The 24844-nt window shown below is 44.1% G+C and overlaps 1 protein-coding gene across 1 annotated transcript in view; it reads left to right on the top strand.

Annotated features, from left to right (window-relative positions):
- Cyt-c1 (Cytochrome c1) overlaps positions 1-24428 on the top strand; it is a 41419-nt gene extending 16991 nt beyond the window's left edge. The window contains exons 4-7 of the mRNA XM_069313742.1: positions 8409-8525; positions 10849-11013; positions 11657-11785; positions 24047-24428. Of these exons, the coding sequence (XP_069169843.1) occupies positions 8409-8525; positions 10849-11013; positions 11657-11785; positions 24047-24271 (636 nt within the window). The 3' untranslated portion in view covers positions 24272-24428. The remainder of the gene's footprint in view (positions 1-8408; positions 8526-10848; positions 11014-11656; positions 11786-24046) is intronic.
- Positions 24429-24844: the final 416 nt, after the last annotated feature.

Raw genomic sequence — 24844 nt, 5'->3', positions numbered from 1 at the left:
AGGTTCCAGGTCTCAAGAATTCTTATTTATCAATTTTGTCTTCCCCATTATTATCCCATTATTTTGTATGTATGATCATATCTCGCCTGTTTCTTTTATCTTGTATCTCTGGCATGTACTTCTAACCTCTCCTTGTAGCTCTTATATTTCAATTCCAGAAGCCATTTAGTTCCATATTTTAGCACCTTTTTTTTCCTTTGTTGATGTGCTGCTTAAGATATGGGCATCATACAACTGCATATTCTAGTTTGGGTCTACCTGTTGACTACCATTTGATTTCGAGAATCAACATCCCCTGGGGCCCAGTCTCTGACTGGGTTCATGGTTGCTGGTCTGATGATGCAGCAATTTGCAGCCTGACATAAATCAGAGCAACCCCTGCTGTTGTCCCCCTCTCCTCCCTCTAACAAACCATACATCCTTGCCACCCACCATACACCCGTGCTGTCTGTCCTACCTGCTGCCTGTCCCTCAACCATGCACCCCTGCTGCCTGCCCCTCTAACTCCCACTGCACTCCCATGCCATCTTGCCTTCCCACCACGCACCCATGCCTCCTTCCCCTCCCTCCGCACACCCGTGCCTCCTTCCTCCTCCCTCCCACCGCACACCCGTGCCTCCTTCCCCCTCCCTCCCCACCGCACACCCGTGCCTCCTTCCTCTTCCCTCCCACCGCACATCCGTGCCTCCTTCCCCCTCCCTCCCACCGCACACCTGTGCCTCCTTTCCCTGAGTGGAATATACCGCGTAGACAAGGGCTACATGTTTCAACTCAGAGAGCAGGATAAAGGGGCATCAGTGGAAGCTGGATTCGCAATTATCAGAGATGTAAGGAAATTCTGATACAGTACCCCTGTATTGATCAATATTAAGAAGGCATTGAAGGAAGTATGTCAACACCACTTCCAACCACAAAAGTATGACAGGTGCTTTAATGTCAAGAGATGTCATTAGCATACCAGGTATAACCAATAAAATTGCTATGAGGCAGGACATAAAAGCTAGATCTCCTCCCACCTATCCATAAATAAGCAACACCTTGTATGCTTACCCACTCAAACCTAACTGTAGTGTGTTAGAGGAATACTTCAACAGTTCTAGAGGTGGGTAGACAAATAGCTGCAAGATCTACAGTATATGAGAGAAGCACTTACAGAAACTGGTAAGTGTGTCTTGAGTTCATAAGATTATTTTCTTAAGATTTCCCTATGATGCATTAACAGAATTGTAGTAAACTGATCCTTGCATACATAAACATACTACTGGTGCATTTTCAAAGACTTTCTGGCATTCAAGCACAGTGAAAAGCTCTATACCCCAGGGCACAGTCCTTGCACCACTTCTTTTTCCCCACTCGTATGTATCAGATACGGACAAAAATGTCGCCATTTTGTGTCATCCTTCGGGGATAAAAAATTAGCATGGAAATATGTCTGTAGAACACTTTGGAAAACTACAAGCTGATATCATTGAAGTCTCTAGTTGGACAACTAAAAATAATTATCTTCAACAGCACTGATCAATTCCAGACACTTGGGTATGAAAAAAAATTAAGAACGTTAAGGAAATAAAAGTTGCAAGACAATCAGATTACTCATAGAAAAAAAAGTGTATGTGTTCTGGTAATAATGTCAGATGATTTAATGTTTAAGGACATAAGCCAAATATAGTCCTTAGCCAAGAAAATGATAGGGTGGATTATGAGAACCTTCAAATCCAGGGAGGCTACTAAAATGCTCCTGCTTTTTAAATCACTTGTGCTTCCCACCTTGAGTACTTTATCGATACTCGCTTCCTTTTTTAAAGTAGGAGAGGTTTGTGAAAAAAGGAATACAGTACAGAGAACATATACAGCATTCATTGAGCCAATAAAACTCCTAAACTATTGGGACCATCTGTTACACTATCAACACAATTGCTGGAGTGAGGAGTGGCCATATCAACACCATCTTTGGACCTGCACGCCAACTCCAAGGCATTCGAGACGAAGGACAACGCTATCTGTGGGCAGAGGTGTGGCATCTGTGAATGGCTCCCGTTTCATATCTCGGTTAGGAGGTGAGGTCGATGATGATGACCTGTGGTGAGTGAAGTAATGTTATTAACGCCATCTAGATTGTGCATCCGATTACATTTCGAAATTCCCCGGTGAATGGCTGCCATCCTATGCTCTCCCTGAATAGTTTGTCTGGCTAATGACGTATTTCCACAGGCGACGTGAAGTCTATTGTGCTATGGAAATCAGGTTCACCATGGGCAGTCCAAAACTCTCGACTTGTTTTTTGCTAGGACAAGTGGCCGCCTTTAGTAGTAAGCAGTGTGTTGGCTGTTGTGCTTAGGCAGTGTTGTGTGGACCGACATACCCAGGATTTGGCCAAGAGGAGGAGTTAAAAGATGAGAGTATTGGCCCTCTGCTGAGATGTGCTGCTAGTGTGTATTCTGCCAGGGTTTCTGGAGAGCAGATGTGGGGTATTTGGACATCGTGACAATACTGTGTGGGATTTGGCCCATGTTGAGTAAGGTAAACTCGTCTGTGATTACCATTGAACGTGGACGACGTGTACTTGAAGATAGTGGACTCGCCGGGTTTCGAAGAACACTGCCGATGTATTGAGTGTCCCGTGTGAAAGCGACACTGTGTACATAAATGTAGTTATACTTCGATTGATAATATATTGGTGAAGATGTAATTGTCTTGTTTACCCCCATTATTCCTTGCACAATTACTTGCTACTGCCAATTCTTGAGAACTTGCCATTGACTTGGGGTGGGATCATAGAAGTGGCTCTAAGGCCCATAAGCAGAAAGAATCCAGTTACTGGCTCAAGCAGGCCATAGCGCCATCTTAAAGCTCTCAAAATATACTCTCGAGAAAGGAGACGAGAGAGAGAGAGAGAGAGAGGTATTGCACATTATACACAATCGGGCTGGCATAGAGTAATAAGTGGGATACCTCAAGATTCGGTGCTGGAGCTCTTACTATTCTTCATTTATGGAAATGGAAGACAAGGTCCCAAATTTGCACAGTAAAATAACAACATACTGATGTGTAAGAATACAAAATGTAGAATAGACCTAGTGAAGGGTGGTGATGCCATAGGTAAAATAAGAGACACTGTATGAACATCAGAGGTCTACAGTTTTTCAATGTTCTCCCAGCAAACATAAGAAACATTGCTGGTACAAAAAATAGTGTTAAAGGGAAAATTAGACACTGTACTGTACTTAAAGAAGTACAGTACTGAGCCATGTTATCACAAATTGAGCCTGGCCCCAAGTTGGGGTTGGATAGTAGTAGTAGAACTCCCAGAACCCTCCCCCTCCCCCCACCCCACCCTTTTGCTCCCCACACCCTCTTCCCACCCTACCTTCACCCTAATGCTTTGTTTGTCCATTTGTCAGAAAGTTCTCACCAAATTGATTGGGAGAGCTTCTTCAATAATGCAATTTGAAATCACTTTCAATAGAAATATTATTGAATCTGCTTTAATACAGATTACAAAATCATGTAATTTGAACATGTGTTGGTTTGTATAATTTGGATCCATTTTTGATTGTTCAGTTAAAGGGCAATTTGAGGGGAGGGATCATAGATACACATTTATCTCAATAATACCTTATTAATATCCCACCTCATTAAAGACGTTGTTTCTCACCTCACCTTATTCCTGCCTATTTATCCTCACCACTGAATTGTAAATCCATCCTTCTGAAGATGTATTATTAAATATGAAAGTACTGTACTTAAGGACATTACTGTCTTAATCCTTCCTTCATGGTCTGACATTGTCACAGTGTTCATCATGCATTAATTTCTTTATGATTTACACACATTAAAATTTGGGGGCCTTGTGGCTGAGTGGACAGTGCTCGGTAGTCCTAAGGGCCCGGGTTTGATCCCTGGTGGAGGCGGAAACAAATGGACAGGGTTTCTTTAGTCTTGAGGGCCCCTGTTCACCTAGAAGTAAATAGTTACCTGGGAGTTACAGCTGTTATAGGCTGCTTCTTGGGGATGTGTGTGTCAGAGAACTATTTGTAGTAGATACTATGAAGGAAATAAAGATTGATTAGAAAGGTGGGGTCCAAGAGCTAATAGCTCGATCATGCAGACAAATAATAAATATTTGCGCACACATATGAATGACACTGGGTTAAGTAAGGAAATCCAACAGCAAAAAAAAAAAAAAACTTTTGTCAGTACAGATGGAGAAAGTTACACAGGGAATAGAACAGTGCAAGAAGGATATGCAACTCGCCTATCCACAAGTGGCCAAGGAGAAGGGGAAAAGTAGAAGAAACAGTAAAGAAAGCCAAACACTGCAGCAATTAGGACAAAATGAACATTAGGCTGGAAGTCAGAAAGGAATTGGCATCAAACCTGATTTCAGGAGAGGACATTATGGGGAACTTAAAAATTTCTTTGGGGAATTTGACTGGAAAGACTTGCTGTTAGGCAAGGAAGTAAATTAAATGTATGTCAAGTTTTGTGAAATATATGATAAAGGCACAAACAAATTTATACCAAAGGAGAGATGCAGAACTAGGAAACAGAATTGGTTCAACAGAAATTGCGAGAAGACCAGAGTTCAAAAGACACAAAAATGGAATCAATATATAGAAAAAGGTCAATCCCCAAACATCAGTGATACAACGAAGCAAGAAATAATTACACAGCAGTGAGGAGAGAGGCAGAAAGAAATTTTGAGAAAGGGATAGCAGACAACTGTAAAACAGAACCAGATCAATTCTATAAGTTCATCAACAGCAAATTGCAGGTAAAGGATAGTATTCAGAGATTGAAAATGGGAAACAGATTCACAGAAAATGAAATGAGTGTGAGAAACATTAGACAAAAAGTTTCAAAGTGTGTTCATACAAATTAAAATCGTCAGAGAACCAGATACAATAAATATTCCAGAGAACAACATAGAGCACATAGAGGTGTCTAGAGACGAAGTGGGAAAAATCATAAAGGAGCTAAGAAAGAATAAAGCAGTTGGCCCAGACGGAGTTTAACCATGGTTTCTGAGAGAATGTGCACCTGAGCTCAGCATTCCACTTCAACTGATTTTTCAGATATCCCTGTGTACAGGAGTTGTAGCAGAAGTGTGGAAAAAAGGCTAGCAAAGTTCTAATTTACAAAAATGGCAGCAGGGAAGCCCCCCTCAATTATAGATCTGTATCACTGAAAAGTGTAATAGTCAAAATATTGGAAAAAGTTATTGTAACTAAATAGGTAGAAACATCTGGAGAAAAAGTACATAACAGGCATACAGTATGGTTTTCTATCGAAGATCTTGTGTAACGAATTTGATCAGTTTTTATGATCGATCCACAGAGATTTTACAAAAAAGAGATGATTGGGTTGACAACATCTATCTGGAACTAAAAAAAGGCTTTCGACAGAGTTCCACGTAAGAGGTTGTTCTGGAAACTGGAGCATTTTGGAGGAATGACAGGTAGGCTTCTAACATGGATGAAAAATTTTATAACCGACAGAAAAAACAAGGGCAATGATCAGAGGCAATGTATTGGTCTGGACAAATGTCACGGGTGGAGTACCACAGGGTACAGTTCGTTCACTGGTAATGTTCATTGTCTACATAAACGATCTACCAGATGGAATACAGAATTATGTGAACATGTTTGATGATGATGGTAAGATAATATGGAAGATAAGAAACTTAGATGATTGTCATGCTCTTCATGATGACCTGGACAAAATAATTATATGGAGCACCACTTTGCAAATGGAATTTAATGTGAATAAATGCAGTGTTATGGAATGCGGAATAGAAGAACATAGACCCCAAACAACCTATAAATTGTGAGAAATCTTTAAAGAATTGAGAGGTTATCTTGAGATGATTTCGGGGCTTTGTTAGTGTCCCCGCGGCCCGGTCCTCGACCAGGCCTCCACCCCCAGGAAGCAGCCCGTGACAGCTGACTAACTCCCAGGTACCTATTTACTGCTAGGTAACAGGGGCATTCAGGGTGAAAGAAACTTTGCCCATTTGTTTCTGCCTCGTGCGGGAATCGAACCCGCGCCACAGAATTACGAGTCCTGCGCGCTATCCACCAGGCTACGAGGCCCCCTGGTGGGTGGTTCTAGATAGAAAACTATCGCCTAAGGACCACATAAAGAACATCGTGCGAGGAGCCTATGTTACACTTTCTAATTTCAGAATTGCTTTTAAATTCATAGATGGTGAAATACTAAAGAAATTATTCATGACTTTTGTTATACCAAAGTTGGAATATGCAGCGGTTGTATGGTGCCCATATCTTAACACTTTCGCCCGGGCATGACGCAGCATTGCGTCATCCGTTTACTGTCGGTAATTCCGGGGATGGCGCAGCATTGCGTCATCCACTTTAAATAATCGCCAAAAATCAGGTTTTTATCCGATTTTTTTGGGACTGGTTTTAAAATGCGCGCCGATGTCTTCCCATTTTCTTTGTTGAGCCTTGTGGCCCTCAGGCGGCTTGGCACATGCCGTGGGCCCATTGTTTTCGCTCCACTGTTGTGACCAATGTCGCCTCCCCTCGCATCTCAAACGTGTGAACATTTCGGCTATTTTCCGTGGCTATATTTCTTACTGCGGCTTTAGAAACCATCTAAGCTTACTCCACGATGGATAGTGATCATGGACAAGGCCCTTCCAGGAAGAAAATTGCGAAAGAAAGGCTTGAAAAGGGCGGGAATTGGGAGTGTAGCTGGAAGGCATCTGAGCACACACTTGCGGCTAACGCGTGGCTCGTCTTCAACTCGTCGGCGGTTGGAGCGTGACCAGGTTTTTTATTTTATATGCTAATGTTCCTCTATAGAATTCTATTGCGAATCCATTGAGACCAAAATGAAAGACCTAGGGCAAAAATTGAGGTGACCAGAGTGAAAATAGTGAAAACATTTTATCGTGTTTGCGCGCTCCTGGGTAACTCGTTCGCACTTTCTCTGGTTGCTGCGGGTAATTAGCCGGGCTTTTGGAGTTTATATGCATTTAGTGCTGTAGAGAATTCTATTGCGAACACACTGATACCAAATTTAATCTCGTAGGACGAGAATTAAGGTGACAAAGTTGAAGAGAGTATACACTTTTCAGAATTTACGCGCGCTCCCGTGACACCCTGAATCCCATATCGCACAGTTGAGGGGTGGCGCGCGGGGTACGCCAAAGTGTTAAGAAGCACACCAACAAACCGGAAAAAGTGCAAAGACATGCAACTAAATGACCCCCAGAACTGAAGGACAAGAGCTACAAGGAGAGATTAGAGGCATTAAATATGCCAAAACTAAAAGATGAAATTAGAAGCCAAAACATTGCAAGAAGGAAAAGAAGCTTTATGATCACTACGTACAAAATAGTAACGAGAATCGATAAAATTGATAATGAAGAATTCCTGATACCTGGAACTCAAGAAAAAAGAGGACATAGATTTAAACAAACTAAACAGAGATGCCGACGAAATATAAGAAAATTCACTTTGACCAACAGAGTGGTAGATGGTTGGAACAGGAACAAGTTATGTGAAAAGGTGGTGGAGGCCAAGAACCAACCGTCAGTAATTTCAAAGCGTTATATTAGTGTTGGTAAGACGGGACACCACGAACATGGCTCTCATCCTGTAACTACACCTAAGTAATTACATATAATGTATGTGTGTTGTACCTAAGAAGTCAAATTTTCCTGACATCATATATTTTTTAAATTTTTCTTGTGTGTTGTATAAAAAATGCAGATACAAAAAAAATCCCCTCCAAACTAACATAGAAATTTGATTAGACCTATCCAATCCTAACATAGCTAAGTCAATTATTCATGTTCCTAATGTAATAAATTATTACTGGTTCTTTTCTAATCTGAAGAGAGATTTGAAAACAAAAATTAAGGGAACTCAGACCTTGCAAACTTGACCAAATACAGTAGTGTGAATAGTAGTCTCCGTGGTAGTTTAAGTCTCCGTGGTGTAGTGGTAAGACACTCGCCTGGCGTTCCGCGAGCGCTATGTCATGGGTTCGTATCCTGGCCGGGGAGGATTTACTGGGCGCAATTCCTTAACTGTAGCCTCTGTTTAACGCAACAGTAAAATGTGTACTTGGTTGTAACAACGATTCTTCGCGGCGGGGATCGTATTCCAGGGACCTGCCCGAAACGCTACGCGTACTAGTGGCTGTACAAGAATGTAACAACTCTTGTATATATCTCAAAAAAAAAAAAAAAAAAAAATAGTAGTCTTGGTGGGGGTGTTCATATTTCATCACAACTTGTATTTTAAAGATTGTATCATGACCTTTGTAATCAGGGACTTGCCTGACAAAAAGAAGTGGGAATATTGGTATGGATTGGCTTTGATTTACAAATATAAAGCAAAAAGAAATATATTTCTAACTCGTCATTCATATGCCTGCAGGTGTATAAGAATGTGTGCGCTGCATGCCATTCTATGAAGTACGTTGCGTACCGTAACCTGATTGGAGTTTCTCACACCGAAGAAGAAGCCAAGGAAGAAGCCCAGTCCGTAATGGTAAGTCTGTGCTGCAGGTGTCTGCAGTTCTCCTTAGTGCTGTATTTTAGCTTGCTAATTTATTCCAGTCTTGCAGGCGATGAGTCACAATAACGTGGCTGAAGTATGTTGACCAGACCACACACTAGAAGTTGAAGGGACGACGACGTTTCGGTCCGTCCTGGACCATTCTCAAGTCGATTGTGATGAGAACAAGTAGGGACAGGCAATAAATAGGCAAGAGAGAGCTGAGGAGGAAAGTAAGGTGTAGGGGATAGTAGTAATAATGAGAACTGCAGAAGGCATATTGGCCCATACGAGGCAGCTCCTATTATAACTACCGAAGGAGATAGTAATGGAATAAGAAGAGGATAGCAAGGGAGCGTAGGAGAAGACAAAGCACAGAAAAAGGGAGAAGAGAGAAAGAAAAGGAAAGAGAAAAAGGAAAAGAAAGATAAATGGAAGGGGTAAGCTTATGTTAAGTCACGTTTGTTAGAAAGATTAGAGCATTTGAGTATATACTGTGAAAGGGAAGAGTCCACATCAACAAAGCCAGGACTCAAGTTCATGTTGGGTACATTGTGTATAAGAGCCGATTCTACAAGACGGCGTCTGTGTAGAGTAGAGGCAGGAAAGATTATTTTGGAGGAAGACCAAATCATCCCATTGATTGGTCTTCCTCCAAAATAATCTTTCCTGCCTCTACTCTACACAGACGCCGTCTTGTAGAATCGGCTCTTATACACAATGTACCCAACATGAACTTGAGTCCTGGCTTTGTTGATGTGGACTCTTCCCTTTCACAGTATATACTCAAATGCTCTAATCTTTCTAACAAACGTGACTTAACATAAGCTTACCCCTTCCATTTATCTTTCTTTTTCTTTTTCTCTTTCCTTTTCTTTCTCTTCTCCCTTTTTCTGTGCTTTGTCTTCTCCTACGCTCCCTTGCTATCCTCTTCTTATTCCATTACTATCTCCTTCGGTAGTTATAATAGGAGCTGCCTCGTATGGGCCAATAGGCCTTCTGCAGTTCTCATTATTACTACTATCCCCTACACCTTACTTTCCTCCTCAGCTCTCTCTTGCCTATTTATTGCCTGTCCCTACCTGTCCTCATCACAATCGACTTGAGAATGGTCCAGGACGGACCGAAACGTCGTCGTCCCTTCAACTTCTAGTGTGTGGTCTGGTCAACATTCCAGTCTTTGATGGCAGAGAAGGGGGAGGATTTGAGGATGTGGGTTTTCCCTTTTGGTTATGTGGTTGCTCTTGTTTCTCCCCACTCAATTTACCTCTGAGGGGCCGGATTCTGATCCTGTTCTCTAATATAATAGCCGGGTGCGGTACCTAGGTCTGGAGATCTAGCTGGAGTTTAGCTTAAATGAGATACAGAGGGGACCCACCTGAAAGGGGCCTTTATTTCGTTTAATTCAATGTTTTGTTTTCCTAACTTGATTTTATATTATTTTATATTTGGTGCTAATAACTTTGACATTGCATTTCCAGAAATATTTTCTTAATATGCCTAACACAATTATTACCCTTCCTTTCCTTGTCCTTGTTTCCTCTTGCCACTTCGGAGAAATGGGGAGGGGGTTTTGAGGGTTTTTATCTAGCTTGTGGGGTTTTTCCTTCCCACCCATAGGGAATGGGAGGGTTGCCCCCCCACCCTTTCAGCAGTGCCAATATCCCTGCATCAAAACCAGACTAAAAGAAACAAACCAGTTAGTTGTTCATCTCTCAGAAGTTATGATGATGGTTACTTTGCTTTTGGTTATATTGCATTGGTTATGAGAATCAACGTGTCTATGGCCTGGTTAATTAGGAATCCTTTGGAAGTGTTTATTAATTTCTCTTTTGTGAGCACCTTGAGAAGTCGGCTAGTTATGCTGCTTGTGTATAGAATGTGTGTTAAAGTCTCAAGCCCTTCATGTTGATGGTATTCTCTGTGTACCTATTGCACCTCTGCTTTTCAATGGGCTTATTTTGTACATCCTACCATGCATCCTTGTCTCATGAGGTGTTATGTCTGTGTGGAAAGGTGCAAGAATTCTTACATTCTTCCACCTTCTCTTCCTCTATATGCTATAAATTTTAAAATTTTGCATAAGCTTATGTTCAGTGAGGAAGGGGTATCATTTTTGTTTTTAAGAATTAATATTGTTTTTACATGTGTTGGTGAATGCTTAGCATATAGATCCTTGATTCACTATGACCAAAGCATATATAGTTATTTTAAAACAAAACAAAAATGAAGATTTTCATGGTCTGTGACATTTTAGGGAAGCAGCAGAGAAATGAGAAAATTACATTGCTTTCATTTATATTGGACTTTTTTCCAGATTCCAGATGGACCTAATGAAGAGGGTAACATGTTTGAGAGACCAGGCAAACTGTCTGATGTGTTTCCTAGTCCTTATGCTAATGATGAAGCTGCTCGCCATGCCAACAATGGTGCCTTGCCTCCAGACCTTTCTTACATTGTATTAGCCCGACATGGTGGAGAGGTATGTTCAATGCGTTTGTTTGGTATTAATTGTAGTAAGTAGCTTTTTATCTATTAATATTATGCATTAGATTATCCTAAATACTGTGTTTATTTTAACCCCTAGTCTTTTATTTTATTTATTTATTTATTTATTTATTGTGTTTTATTTATACAAGGTACATTGGGTTTGTGAGAGTACATAACATTGGTGGTTTTACATTCTTGTAAAGCCACTGACATGCATAGTGTTTCAGGCTGGTCCTGGTCTATTATTAATAGGTACATTGTAGTAAAATTTGAGTTTAAAATAATAAGTACGATGTAAGTTGATGGCAGTGATTACAATGGTGAAGTGGAATGTCTTGCGCACTAATATTGGGGGAGTGGGTAGCACAAGATAGAGTCGAGTTTGAAGCACTGGGTAGAAAACTGATGATAAAATTAGGTAGATGAAGGTAGTGTCGTCAGCAAATGGTATAGGTTTAAGAATGTTAGAAACATTTGTCAAATCATTAACGTATATAAGAAATAAGAGGTTCCAAGATGCTTTTCTGTGGCACTCCTACGATTAAAGGTAGAGTGGGGGAGGTTATGTCATTGATGGCTATGTATTTGTGTCTGTCTCTAAGATAGGATTGAGTAGTCTTTATTTATTCTTGCAGAATTACATCTTCTCCTTGCTAACTGGGTACTGTGACCCTCCTGCTGGTGTACAAGTGCGTGAGGGTCTCTACTACAATCCTTACTTTCCTGGCGGGGCTATTGGAATGGCTCAGGCACTCTACAATGAGGTGAGTAGGGTAAAGTGCTCTCTCGTCATTATTAAATAAGGAAAAGTTACGGTTTTTACTTTTTCTAATGTTTTTGCGTGATGTCTTGAGCACCTCGTCACATTGACTGAGGTGCTTGTGTATGATCATGAAATTTAACTTTCCTTCACTTATATTTTAGTCATTAATTTACATATGACCAAAATAGTGTGCTTTCTGTTGTAATAAATTAATGTAGCTCATTGGTGACTTTTCTCCGTTATTTTGGTTAATGTCTTGACTCTTAATTATTGACTTGAAAAATTATAACTCATGATCACAATCTGAGCTTTCTATTAATATTACGCATGGTATCACAGCCAGGAAGACAATTATAATGTACAGTAATCCAAATATGAAAATTGGTTCCACCAAAATTAGCTAGCAGAAAACTGAGAATCCTTAACTATAGCTACAGCAGTTTTGGGTAATCTTCGGAATAGCTGAAGTAGTCAGTATGAACGTTCTCTCTGGAATTTTATGGTAATAGACTATCGTAAGGAATTCTGCGGATCCCACTTGAACACTATCGCACTCCGATGTCGCAAACATTGTCATCTGTTTTTCTCCCTATTTTCAGCGGATGACTATCGCATCCTTTAAAATTTTTGAAAAAAAAAAATCAATTTTTATAGAATCAACTTCTTGGTGGTTTCAAAATGAACGCCATTAGAGTGCTCACAATTTGATACCAAAATGAAAGACGTACCCCAAAAATTTGTCAGAACAGTGGAAAGATATAAATAATTTTGTGGTGATGTGCGTCAAAAAGTCGTCAAACATTAAAATATTTGTTAAAAGTCCATTTATTGTTCTATTATTATGGAACTAGTTTTTAAATACATGCCTTTATATTGCGCACAATTTGATACCAAAATGAAACATAACACGAAAATTGATGTTATCAAACTGAACGAGTATATACATTAGTCTGCAGATGTGCCAATTGGTGCTCATTCACGGGTAACTTGGCCGAATTTAGGCTTTGCTGTGGGGAGTCACGCCTGGCTTTTAGACCTTGTATGCATATACCCCTGTAGGGAATTCTATTGTGAACACAATGATACCAAAACGAACGATGTAGCACGAGAATTAAAGTGAGAAAACTGAAACAAGTATACACTTTTCGGTGTCGCCGCGTGCTCCCCTGAAACGTCAGGAGCATGATGTCAGTCTGCAGCGCTCCCGCGCAGAGTGCGATAGTGTTAAATAGCAATCAAAATAAAAATGGCAATGTTTACACCACCATCGTGGATGTTGCATGTAGTGACCTATTTGTATTTTCTTTCTAATGTATACAAACTATTAGTAATTAGTAAAATTATATATATTTACATAATTTAGATTTCTGAAGTAAGGCCCACTCAGTTGTTGTATTGAACCATTGGCTTTGTATAGACCCACAAATAAACATGATGCCTCGTGGCTCTAATGACTTACTCATCCACCATGTTCCTATGATTAACTTTTCAAATAGTCTGGTCATGTAGTCAGAGAAGCAAGACTGACAAGTCTCGAGCCGCACTGAGGTAACAGCTCCCTATAACAGAACGACAACTAACCTTGTCAAGCCTCCTTAACCCTTCAACTGTGTGACACAGCTAGGGATATTCTCGCTGATTATCTAGTAGTAGGCATCCTTCAGTCTAAAGATTATGGAAAAGCCTGGGTAGGTAGATATGGAGAAGCTGTTACCCATGCAGCAGGTCCCCCCCCCACTCCACATTGCTGAAATTATCCAATAGAAAGGCAAATGCCAATACACATGGTTCCAGCAACATCGCAGGAGCTGCCAGAACGAGGTCGACGTCAACAACGAACTGCCTTAGGGGCTCCAACTCCGGATTTTTCCTCGAGGTTGACTCCTGAAGCCTTTCCCAAAAAGGGGGTATGGCCGCAAGGCAGCAGAGGTTTAAAATCAGGGTTTTCCTTCCCCTAGATGGGCTGCCTTCCCAGGCTATCAAGTCCCATCTACACGGAGCAGCTGGTTTTAAGGCGCCAGAGGCATGCCCTCGCCCCTTCTCCTGTCGGTAAAAGCAGTTCCGCCGGACTTAAAGACTAAGCCACCCGTGCAGGCCAGGAGTTGGACTTGGTTGTCAGAGGCTATTGGAGACGCATGCCGTATAGGAGCATTTTATAGGTCATGGGAGCTCGTCCCCCATTACCACCCCCTGGCTAAGACAACCCCTTAGAACGCTGATTATCTAGAAACTGCATAACATGCTCAGGGATATTTTAAAGAACTGTTGGATTTAAAACTCCCACGGGTACACAGGTCTCGCATCTGCTTCCTCAGGACATAAGTTAGTAAATGTCATCTTGGGGAGGAAATCCAATTGTTAACCCCCCCCCCTCCTGGTGTGAGGGCCTCGGTACTGAGAGAACCATGAATAGGACATGTAGCAGCAGCTCAGTGCACTGCTCTGCAGTTAATGCTCACAGCATCACTTGATAACAAAGTAACTTAATTAACTGATAATGTCTTAGAAGATACTGACTATGACAGATGTACAAGGTCGAGCCTCAGGCCAGGCTCGACCTTGTACATATATCACAGTCAGGATCTTCTAAGACATCAGTTAAACAATCGCAGTTATTTATTTTATCAAGTGATGCTGTGGGCACTAACTGCAACTGCACAGCAGTGCAGTGGGGAGTAGAAGAACTCCCGAAACCTTCTCCAGGTAAGGTTCAGATATTGCTGCATCTAATGCTGGTTACAATGTTCACAGCACACAGCCACACTTGTTTTCGAGTGTGTACGCATGAAATGGGACCTCATCTTCCTTTAAGAAACAAACTTTCTGAAAATGGTTCATATTCATAATTCTGATATTAGAATTATATTAGTGAGAAGGATTCTGATATTAGTGTTGTGGCTTGAAATAGCAGTGCGTGTACTGTAAATAGATTGGGAGGTGCTGTGCTTTGCCAGGTGGCATCAGTAATTACGTGTGGTGCTGTGCTGTGCTTGGATTACAAGATTACCACACCCACCAGAACTGCTTACGGGTATGTAATGGTGTATAAACATGTAGATTGTTATATGTAATGTGTATTCAGTGTAATAACAGTAAAAACAGTACAGTATGTTGTTCAAAGAATATAATATTGTGTGTATATTGGTGACAAGAATGTGTGTGTGTGTGTGTGTGCATGTTCTAAGAAAAAAACATTTTGAGAGCCTGATGCATCAATGCACTTGAAAAAACAATAGTAAATCATTAAAAATACAAGGAAAGTATAATATGTTCAGCATGTGCACTTAGTGCTCCATGCATAGTATGCTGGCCTAGGCTGAACTCTGATCACTAGTTAAGAGATTATTACACCGACCAGAACTGCTTAGTGGTTCATAATGGTGCATACAAGTAGTCAGATATAACATGTGTACAGTGTAATAACTGTACACATGTCATATATACAGTATAACATCATAATAGGCATAATATTACATACTGGCAGAGTAAGTCCTGGAAGCTGAAAAATTCTCTCCAGTCTCGTTGGGAGTTTTTATTTGTGTTCATTCCACACACTTGCAGTTGGGGGTGCGGTGGTCCATATTTTTCTACCTTGTAGTGGTTGTTCTGGTGGCCCCTATTTCTGGACCCCACCCAACCTGTCTGGTTCTTTGGGCCCAAGATGACTTCAATTCCATAAAAGTTCTTGGATAAATTTGTTGGGTTATGACTGCTTTTAGTGTCCAGCATTCATCATTCCAGGCAAGGAAAGATGCTCACTGGCAGTGTTGTTGCCCACATTGCTGTGGAAGAAGAACTGGCAGTTTGGATTGTGCATCTCATTCCTGAAAGGTTAGATGGTCTTTGAACTGCTCGCCATTGTTCCTGTCTGAGTGGGAACGTCTGGATTTTATCCTTCCGCTGTGTAATTCCCATTACAGAGGTGTCGAACACTGTCATGGGTGCTATCTCGCTTGTGTTTTATTGAAGAGGCCCCCTCCCCGCTCAGCTCGTTGTCGCCGTGTGGGGGCTTCGTGGGCGGCTGCTGGAGTGTGATGCTCCTTCGGACAGTCCTCTGTCCTTTTCTAGCCTTGTGCTCCTGCTGCCGTCCTCTCCAATTCTGCTGGGCACCTTTTCCTTTTCCTTCTGTTTCGTTTTTCTCCCCCCTCTTCTCCTATCTGCTGGCCGTTTCCTGCCGACCTTTTGCTCGTTCTGGTTCTTCCATGGACTTCTTCTATTTTGACGCCCGGGTGCTTGAGGAGGCATACTCATGCACCCGTAGAACTGCAGTACCCGACGTCGAGAGCGAGGGGAACCTTTTATTGTCAATCCCCACTTCGTCACTGAACCCGATCTCGACGGACTGTCGGTTTCTTAAGGTGGCGTTTGTGGGGCGTATACTCACGACGCACCCCTAGGAGGCCCCGACAAGATCGGCGATAGCTTCTTGTTGGGTGTCCTGCCTCTAATTGTGGCTCCATGGTGGGTGTGGGGGCACATTCGTGAGTGAATTCTTAATTTCGTCAAGATGATAACCCCTGTTTCGGCTGCTTCTGGCTTACCTTTTCAGGCTCGTGGGGTGGGCGACCAAGCCCCCGAGTCGGTCCGTATTGGAAGACCGGGCTCTGTAGCCTCCGCTGCATTGGGCCCCGACCTTGCTCCTCCTTTGGCCTCTCTGACTCCTTCCCCTGGCTCCCCTCCCTCCTCTGTGGTTGGGTCGAGCCCCAAGCCCCCAGTGGTGACTACCTCGTCCCCTGGCGCGGCTCCTTCTCTAGTTGTAACTACTGCGCCTTTTAACCCCTCTCTCTCTGGGGGTTCTCACCGCCGTTCTCGTCACGGCCGCCCTCGCTCGATTCCTTCCAGTTCTGCTACCTATCAAGCCTTGTTTGGTCCCGCTTCGTGGGCCAAATATTTTGATCTCCTCCCTCTTGATTCTGCGCCTCCTGACGATTTCTCCCTTCATCGACATCTCATTGATTCCGTGGATGCCTCCATTACTTTTAACCCCACTCGTCTCGGTACGCGTGTCGTTGCTGCTCCTTCTCAGGATGCTGCTTCCCGCTTGGCTGCCTTATCCTGCCTTGGCGAGACCCCCGTTCGGGTCTCGAAGAACGCTCAATTGAATGCCAGTGTTGGCACTATTTTGCTCCCGCCCCATGTTGCAACCGGTGTTCGGGACCTGCGCGACTGCCACGACGATATTCGCCATATCCTCGCTGCCCAGGGCCATTCTATTCTCCAGGTGGACACGTTTACTCGTCCCCCTCGTGGTAGTCGCCGTCAACCCCTCCGGGTTGTGAAGATTACCTTTGATGGTAGGACCCTTCCACCCTCTGTCATTCTTGCTGGTGCCAGGTGCTCTGTCCAGGAGTACATTCCTTCTCCTCGGCTCTGCAACAAGTGCTGGAGGTTTGGGCATGGTGCCCTCCGCTGCTCCGGGACTGTATCTCTGTCCTTTGTGTGGTGGTGAAGGTCACTCTAAGTCGGAGTGCACTTCTCCCCAGACTCGTTGCCTCAACTGCGGTGAGGCCCATCCTACCTTCTCCCGTGCGTGTGTCGATTACAAGCTTGAGGCAGCCGTCCTCAACCTGAAGCACCGGGAGCGTTTATCTTTTCCTGAGGCGAGGCGCCAGGTTCGCCGGCTCCCGCCTTATGCTAATATCTCTTATGCTCGCGTGTTGCGCTCTTCCTCTCCACGTCCTTCCCGCCTTCCTCAGACTCACAACCGTTTCCGGGCCTTGGACCCTGATGCGCCCACTGCCCCCTCCTCCGTTCCTTTGGGTTCTCTCCCGAAGGATCCTCCTCCTGGTCCTCTGTCTGGGGTTCCCCTTCCTTCTACCCGGTCTGTCGTGTCTTCTGTGTCTTCTTCCTCGTCCCCCTCTGATCCTCCTTCCCATCCTCTTCCTCCATCTATTGGCTCTCCCCACCGCCTGTCGGTGCGGGCGGATGTCCATCGCTCTCCTAACGGTCGTCGTGTGTGCTCTCGTTCGGCTTCTCCTGTTGAGACACTGGAATCCGTTGCCCGGTACGTAGTTGCTGGGACACCGGTCTCTTTAAGTCAGAAGCGTAAGCCTGGCTCCTCTCCTTCCTCTTCCCCGGCGGGTAAGAAGGCTTCGCTTTCTTCCTCAGCTCCTCCTTCTGGCTCTGTTGCTCCTTCCCCTCCCGTTTCAGTGGTTGCGCCCCCTGTTCCTGCTATGGAGGTTTCTTTGGCCCCTGCTTCCCTTTCGGTTGCTGCTCTTGCTGGAGTGCGCTCCCCTCTTTCTACTCCCCCTCCTCCTGCTGCTGTCCTTGACGGCTCCTCTCCGTTGTCTCCTCCTCTTCCTCCTCCTCCTCCAGACCCTGCCCGCCCACCTCTGCTCTGTTCTCCCGTTTCCTTCCCTCCGTCTTTGCTCAGTTTACCCATGCCCCCTAACCCTGACTTTGCTGACCCTGATCCCGACCCTGATATTCTTTAACGTGCTCTGTTGCTCTTTCGCCTTTGTTTCTTCCTTGTTCTCTGTTTTTGTCCTTTCTCTTCTCGTCGTTGTCCATTCTTCAATGGAACGTTCGAGGTTATTACGCCAATTTCCTCGAACTCCAACTTCTGATTTCGCGGTTTTCGCCCCTTTGTGTCTGTCTCCAGGAGCCAATGCTTGGTGCTCGTCCTGGTCGTTTTCGTGGCTATTCCTTTCTCTCCCCCCCCCCCAGCCATTGCTGGGGCTTCTAATTCTTCTGCTCTTTTGATTCGGGCTGATGTTCCCTTTGTTCCTTTACTTTTTCCTTCGCCTCTCCATTGTTCTGCTGCTCGTATCTTTGTGGGGAAATGGTACACAGTTTGTTCCATTTATCTCCCCCCGAGTGTCCCGCTCTCTCTTCCTGATTTGAAACACCTCCTGGACTCCTTGCCGGAGCCTGTGCTCCTGCTGGGTGACTTCAATTGTCGTCATTCTCTTTGGGGTGACGTTCTGACGAATACCCGGGGTCGCCTCCTTGAGCCGTTTCTCCTCTCTTCTTCCCTGTCTCTTCTGAATTCTGGTGAGCCCACTCATTTGGACTCTCGGACTCGCACCCTTTCTTGTCTTGATCTTTCTCTCTGCTCTTCTTCTCTTTACTTAGATTTCACGTGGCAGGTTCTTGATGACCTCCATGGAAGTGATCATTTCCCCATCCTTGTTTCCTTTTTCTCTTTTCGCCCTTCCCTCTCTTTCCCTAGGTGGCAGTTTGCTAAGGCAGACTGGACCCTATTTACCCTCAGTGCTGCTCTCCCTGACCTCTCCCTTCTGCCTCTCTCTCGCGCTCTCCTCCTTTTTCATGACACTGTCTTCAACGCTGCCCTCCGCTCTATTCCTCGCTCTTCCTCTCGGGGTCCACGGAAGTGCGTTCCCTGGTGGAATGCGGACTGTGTTCGGGCTGTCCACTGTAAGCGTGCAGCCTGGAAGAGGCACCGCCGTAGGCAGACGTCCGATTCTTTTCTTTTCTTTCGGAAAGCGAGTGCGGTGGCCCGTAGGGCCATCCGTACGGCTAAACGTGAATGTTGGGCATCTTATGTCTCGACAATTACGTCCGAGACCCCTCTGGCCCAGATCTGGAAGCGTATCCGCAAGATAGCGGGTAAGTTCGTTCCCGATGTTTCACCGGTCCTTCACCTCCATGATACTCTTGTGGCGGACCCGTTGCAGGTCGCTTCCGAACTGGGTTCCCATTTTTCTTCTGTTAGCTCTGGTCTTCATCTTCCCCAATCTTTCCTTCTTCGTAAACCTGTCCTTGAGTCTCGTCCTTTAGATTTCTGCACTCATCTTCAGCTTCCCTATAATGATCCCTTCTCTCTCTCTGAACTTCGTTCTGCCCTGGCCCTCTGCGGTTCTACGGCGGCGGGCTCCGATGGTATTCATTATGAGATGCTTCGCCATCTCCCTCCGAGCACGTCTCAGTATTTACTGAGTCTGTATAATCGGATCTGGGAGTCGTCGTCAGTCCCTGCGGACTGGCTCGATGCCGTTGTCCTCCCTGTTCGCAAACCGGGGTCTCTGGGTACTTCCCCTAAGGACTTTCGCCCTATTGCTCTCACAAGTTGTGTCTGCAAACTCTTTGAACGTATGGTTAACGTTCGTCTGATGTGGTTCCTGGAACACCATCACCACCTCTCCCCTTCTCAATTTGGTTTCCGCAAGTGCCGCAGCACGACAGATGTCCTGGTGAACTTGGAGGTCTATATTCGTACTGCTTTTGCTGCGAAGACCTCCGTTGTTGCCGTCCTTTTTGACCTAGAAAAGGCTTACGACACCACTTGGCGTTATCATATCCTATCTCAACTTCATTCTTTTGGCCTTCGTGGTCATCTCCCTCTCTTTCTCCGCAGCTTCCTCTCTCGTCGTTCCTTTCGGGTGCGCCTTGGTACCGCTCTCTCTCCCTCTTTTCAGCAATACGAAGGTGTGCCCCAGGGTAGTGTTCTGAGCACTACTCTTTTTCTTGTTGCCCTCAATGGTCTTCTTTCCTCTCTTCCTTCTGGTGTCTTCTCCGCTCTCTATGTCGATGATCTTACCCTTTGTTGTCAGGGTGATGATTCGCCTCTCCTTCAACGCCGGCTTCAACTTGCAATTGATGCCGTGTCGTCTTGGGCCACAGGTCATGGCTTCAAGTTCTCTACTTCTAAGACTTGTGCCATGACTTTTACGCGGAAACGGGTTGTTCTTCGTCCCTCTTTGTCGCTTTATGGTCATCCCCTTGAATACAAAGATTCCGCGAAGCTTTTGGGGTTATTCCTTGACACTCGTTTGTCTTGGTCTCCCCATATCTCTTACCTCCGTGTTGAGTGCTCTAAGGCCCTTACCCTCCTTCGGGTCTTGTCCCATACTTCTTGGGGGGCAGATAGGCGCGCACTCCTTGCTTTACATTCCTCTCTCGTCCTGTCTAAGCTCGATTATGGTTGCCCTGCTTACTCGTCTGCTTCTCCTTCTACTCTTCGCCGTCTTGATGCTTTGCACCATACTGGGTTGCGCCTCAGTTCTGGTGCCTTTCGTTCGACTCCCATCCTTAGCTTGTATGTTGACACTGGCTTCCTGTCTCTCCAGGACCGCCGTGATCGCTACTGTCTTCGCTATCTTGCGCGGTCCTTGCAACATCCTTCCTCTCGCCTCTGTCGTGCTTTAACTTTTACCCCTCCTGCGGTTCCTGTTCCTCTTCACCACCTCCCTCTTTCTGTCCGGTTATCTCGCCTACAGGATTCTCTCTCCGTTCGTATTTCTGATGTTTCTCCTCGTGTTGTTCCTTCTTTGCCCCCGTGGAGGGTCCCTCTTCCGCGGTTTTGTACTTCCTTGACCCGTATCACTAAAGCTTTTACCCCTCCTACGGTTCTAAAACGCCTTTTCCTCGAGCACTTTTCTTCTCACTCCCGCTCCGTTTCTGTCTTCACCGATGGGTCTAAGTCAGCGGACGGTGTTGGCTACTCTGTTGTTTTTCCTGATCGCACTTATATGTGTCGCTTGCCTCCGGAGACTAGCATCTTTACAGCAGAACTTTATGCTATTCTCTATGCTCTTCGTCTCCTGCTTTCTCGTTGTCAGTCTTCCTTTGTGGTTGTTGTTGGCTCTCGGGTCCTTTAATCCGGTTCATCCGGTAGTTGTCGAGATCCAGCATTGGCTGTTTCTTGTTCACAGTAAATTTAAGTCGGTTGAGTTTTGTTGGGTTCCCAGCCATATTGGTGTGTCTTTAAATGAGCGTGCGGATGCTGCCGCTAAGGAAGCTGTCCGCTCTTGTCCCATCTCTCGTAAAGGCATTCCGTATTCCGACTTTTACCCAGTTATCCATTCCTCAGTTCTTACCCGTTGGCAGGCTTCTTGGTTGTCTGTTACTGGTAACAAGCTACGTACTCTTAAATGTTGTGTTTCCTCGTGGCCGTCCTCCTTCCACCGTAACCGGCGATGGGAAACAGCTCTGGCGAGGTTGCGTATTGGCCATACTCGCTTAACCCATGGTCACTTGATGGAGCGCCGCCCTGCTCCTTATTGTCCTAGTTGCATTGTCCCTCTTACGGTCGTGCATGTCCTTCTTGAATGTCCTGACTTCCAGGACGAGCGTGTGTCTTGCTTTCCGACCACCCTTCGCGGTCACCTGTCCCTCGATAGAATTCTTGGTGACTCGGATACTTTTGATATCGTTCGCCTTATGCGTTTTTGTTCTCGTATTGGCATCCTTGGTGATATTTAGCGCCCTCTGATTATTTTGCGTATTTGATGGTGCTACATAGCCTTCCCGGTTTGGTGCCTTCTTTTGATAATTACTTACTTACTTATGTAAATATAATATTGCACATGTAAATATAAATGTTTTGTTGTAGTGTTTTAATATTTACTTTACCTTATGAAGAGTAGTTGCTGGCTTGAGGGAGACGATGGGGAGGTGGGAAGGAGGAGAGGGGTTATGGTGTGGAAGGAGAATCCACCTCTGAGTCAGGCGGACTCTCTCTTCTTGGGAATTTCACCCAAATTTCATTTCAAATGTCACACAAGGATGCGTTAGACCAGCACCAAATAAAAAACTATGTTGATTACACTCGTTGTCAACAATATAATAGTCTTACCACGAAGATACAATACAATGCCGTTTTCTCAAATAGGCAATGTGGTTATTAAAGAAAACGGAAATTTCATGGCAAACATGTATACAATCCCCAAGTCGATCGGATAAGAATTGGATTTTATAGAAATATTTGCTCAAATGATACTTGAGCGCGGTGTTTGGGTGCATTCAAGAGAAAAAAGTGTCACGTTCAAGCGACATATACCTGCGAAAGTGATAACACTTTCATAAAGTGTTATCACAAAGTGATAAATTAAACATTTTCACACACCGGGTTCTCACTGCTTCATCAGGGCAGCTTTTCCAAGAATGCGTTCACCTTTTCAAACATTCCAAACACTTCCCTGATCTCAGTGGAAGAGGCAGCATCCTCCCTTACCTCCTCATTCCCTTACTAATGGTGTAAATTGTTGATGAGGACCTGCCATACTTCCTTGTGAGATCAATCACACAGACACCACACTCATGCTTTGCTATAATTTCCTTCTTTAAATCCACAGTAATTGTGTCTTTCTTCCTCTTGACAACACTATCTTTAGCAAGCAGCTTCTTTGGAGACATCGTGTGTTACAAATTGTAGTCGCAAAACCACTAAAAACCCAAAGTAAAGCTCAAATATATCCAGAGGGATGCTTGTCGTGTGAGATACAACAACAACACTGGTGTCGGAGGCGTCCGAGAATTTGCGAGAACCGCGAGACGCTAGGAAGCGCCATGTGATTTCACTCGTTAATAGAGGCGAGCTCGTCAATAGAGACAAATTTGCTGCGAGTGGCTTGCTCGTTACTGGAAAAACTCGTTAATAGAGCCACTCGTTAATAGAGGTTCCACTGTATATACATCAATGTACACAAATACATATACATGTCGATAATCTTTTTATATCACAAGTAATGCAACAAGAGGCTCTAAAGTCACTATACAAGGCACTTTACATCTATGGTGAGTCATGCAGCTGCACACCCACCCAACTGGATGGCAGCTTTACAGTCATGTGTGTGCAGGCTGCACCTACAGTAAGCAAATTTTGGATACTTTGCTAAGATTCCTAGCAGTACATCATTATGAATGAAGTACTTTCCCTCCATTCCATAACCTGCTTCAGTGAAGAGCAAGAGTGCCATAGGCACAATCGGAGAACTCTCTAAATATCAGAGGTCCACGGTTGTTCAACATCCTCCCAGCGAGCATAAGAAATATTGCTGGGACAACCATGGACACCTTCAAGAGAAAACTAGATCATTTTCTTCAAGGAATGCCGGACCAACCGGGCTGTGGTGGGTATGTGGGTCTGCGGGCTGCTGCAAGCAACAGCCTAGTGGACCAAACTCTCACAAGTCAAGCCTGGCCTTGGGCCAGGCTTGGGGAATAGAAGAACTCCCAGAACCCCATCAACTGGGTAACCTGGACTGTATGGGTCTTGAACCATGGACGCTATGCGTGTGAGGCCGTAGCACTATCGACTGGGCTATGAAAGTCTTTAAAGGAAAGTTTGACGTACTTACACAATTCTTGGACTCAATTGATGGTGTTATCTCTGAATTTTGCAATTTTTTCATATTTCCGTTATATAATGATGCAAATTGTATGCAAGTATGTAAACTCTGCTGACAGAGTTTTCATTTTGCTACATCAGCAGATGTTGCAAACTCCCAGTGTTACTTGTAGCTGAGCCTAAGCTTATTAATTTTGTCTAAATCTTAAATTGGCATTTTTCTCTTTTTAGGCATTGGAGTACAGTGATGGCACCCCTGCTACATCATCACAAATGGCCAAAGATGTAGCAACCTTCCTCAAGTGGGCTGGAGAGCCTGAGCACGATGAACGCAAAAGGATGGCTTTGAAGTCATTAATGATATTTTCTCTCCTCTGTGCCGTCACTTATTACATCAAGAGACACAAGTGGACGGTACTCAAGAGTAGGAAATTTGCTTTTAAGCCTCCCAAATAAGCAGTTGTTCCCTTGCTAAGAGATTGCCATTCACTGTGAATTGATAAATACAGTACTACTACATGAAACATTTTGACCAAGTTATGGCAATGCCCATGGATGTGATTTCATAAATGTAAATAGATGCTGCATTATAGAATAAATGCCATTAAAATAGTTTTAATGTATTTTAAAAGATTTCCCTTGTTAGATTCTGTATCTCTAAAAATGTTAACTTGTCAAGTTTTACCCGAGACACATGGTCACCAGCAAGCAGTGTAACTGTTTTTTCAGGAGCATTTGATATGTTTCTACAATGTAGGAATTTATAAAAGGAAATGTGCAAGGAATAGGGAAAGCTCCCACCTGTCAGACAAACACGTGTACATAATGTTGTATTTATTTTGCAAGCACTATATCTTGTTGTAGTATTGCCAAGACCCGTGTACATTAACAGGAAATTATAAGAAATTTATCAAACATTTGGTAGAAACATTTTTTATCCTTTTTAACACTAATAAGCCCTCATATGATAGGGATAATGGGAGTGTCAGATTTGATGCATGTAAATGATGATCTAGCAAAGGAAAAGAT

The sequence above is a fragment of the Procambarus clarkii genome, chromosome 76, assembly GCF_040958095.1.
Source record: "Procambarus clarkii isolate CNS0578487 chromosome 76, FALCON_Pclarkii_2.0, whole genome shotgun sequence".
NCBI classification, from domain to species: Eukaryota; Metazoa; Arthropoda; class Malacostraca; order Decapoda; family Cambaridae; genus Procambarus; species Procambarus clarkii.
This window is presented reverse-complemented; position numbering and strand designations above follow the sequence as displayed.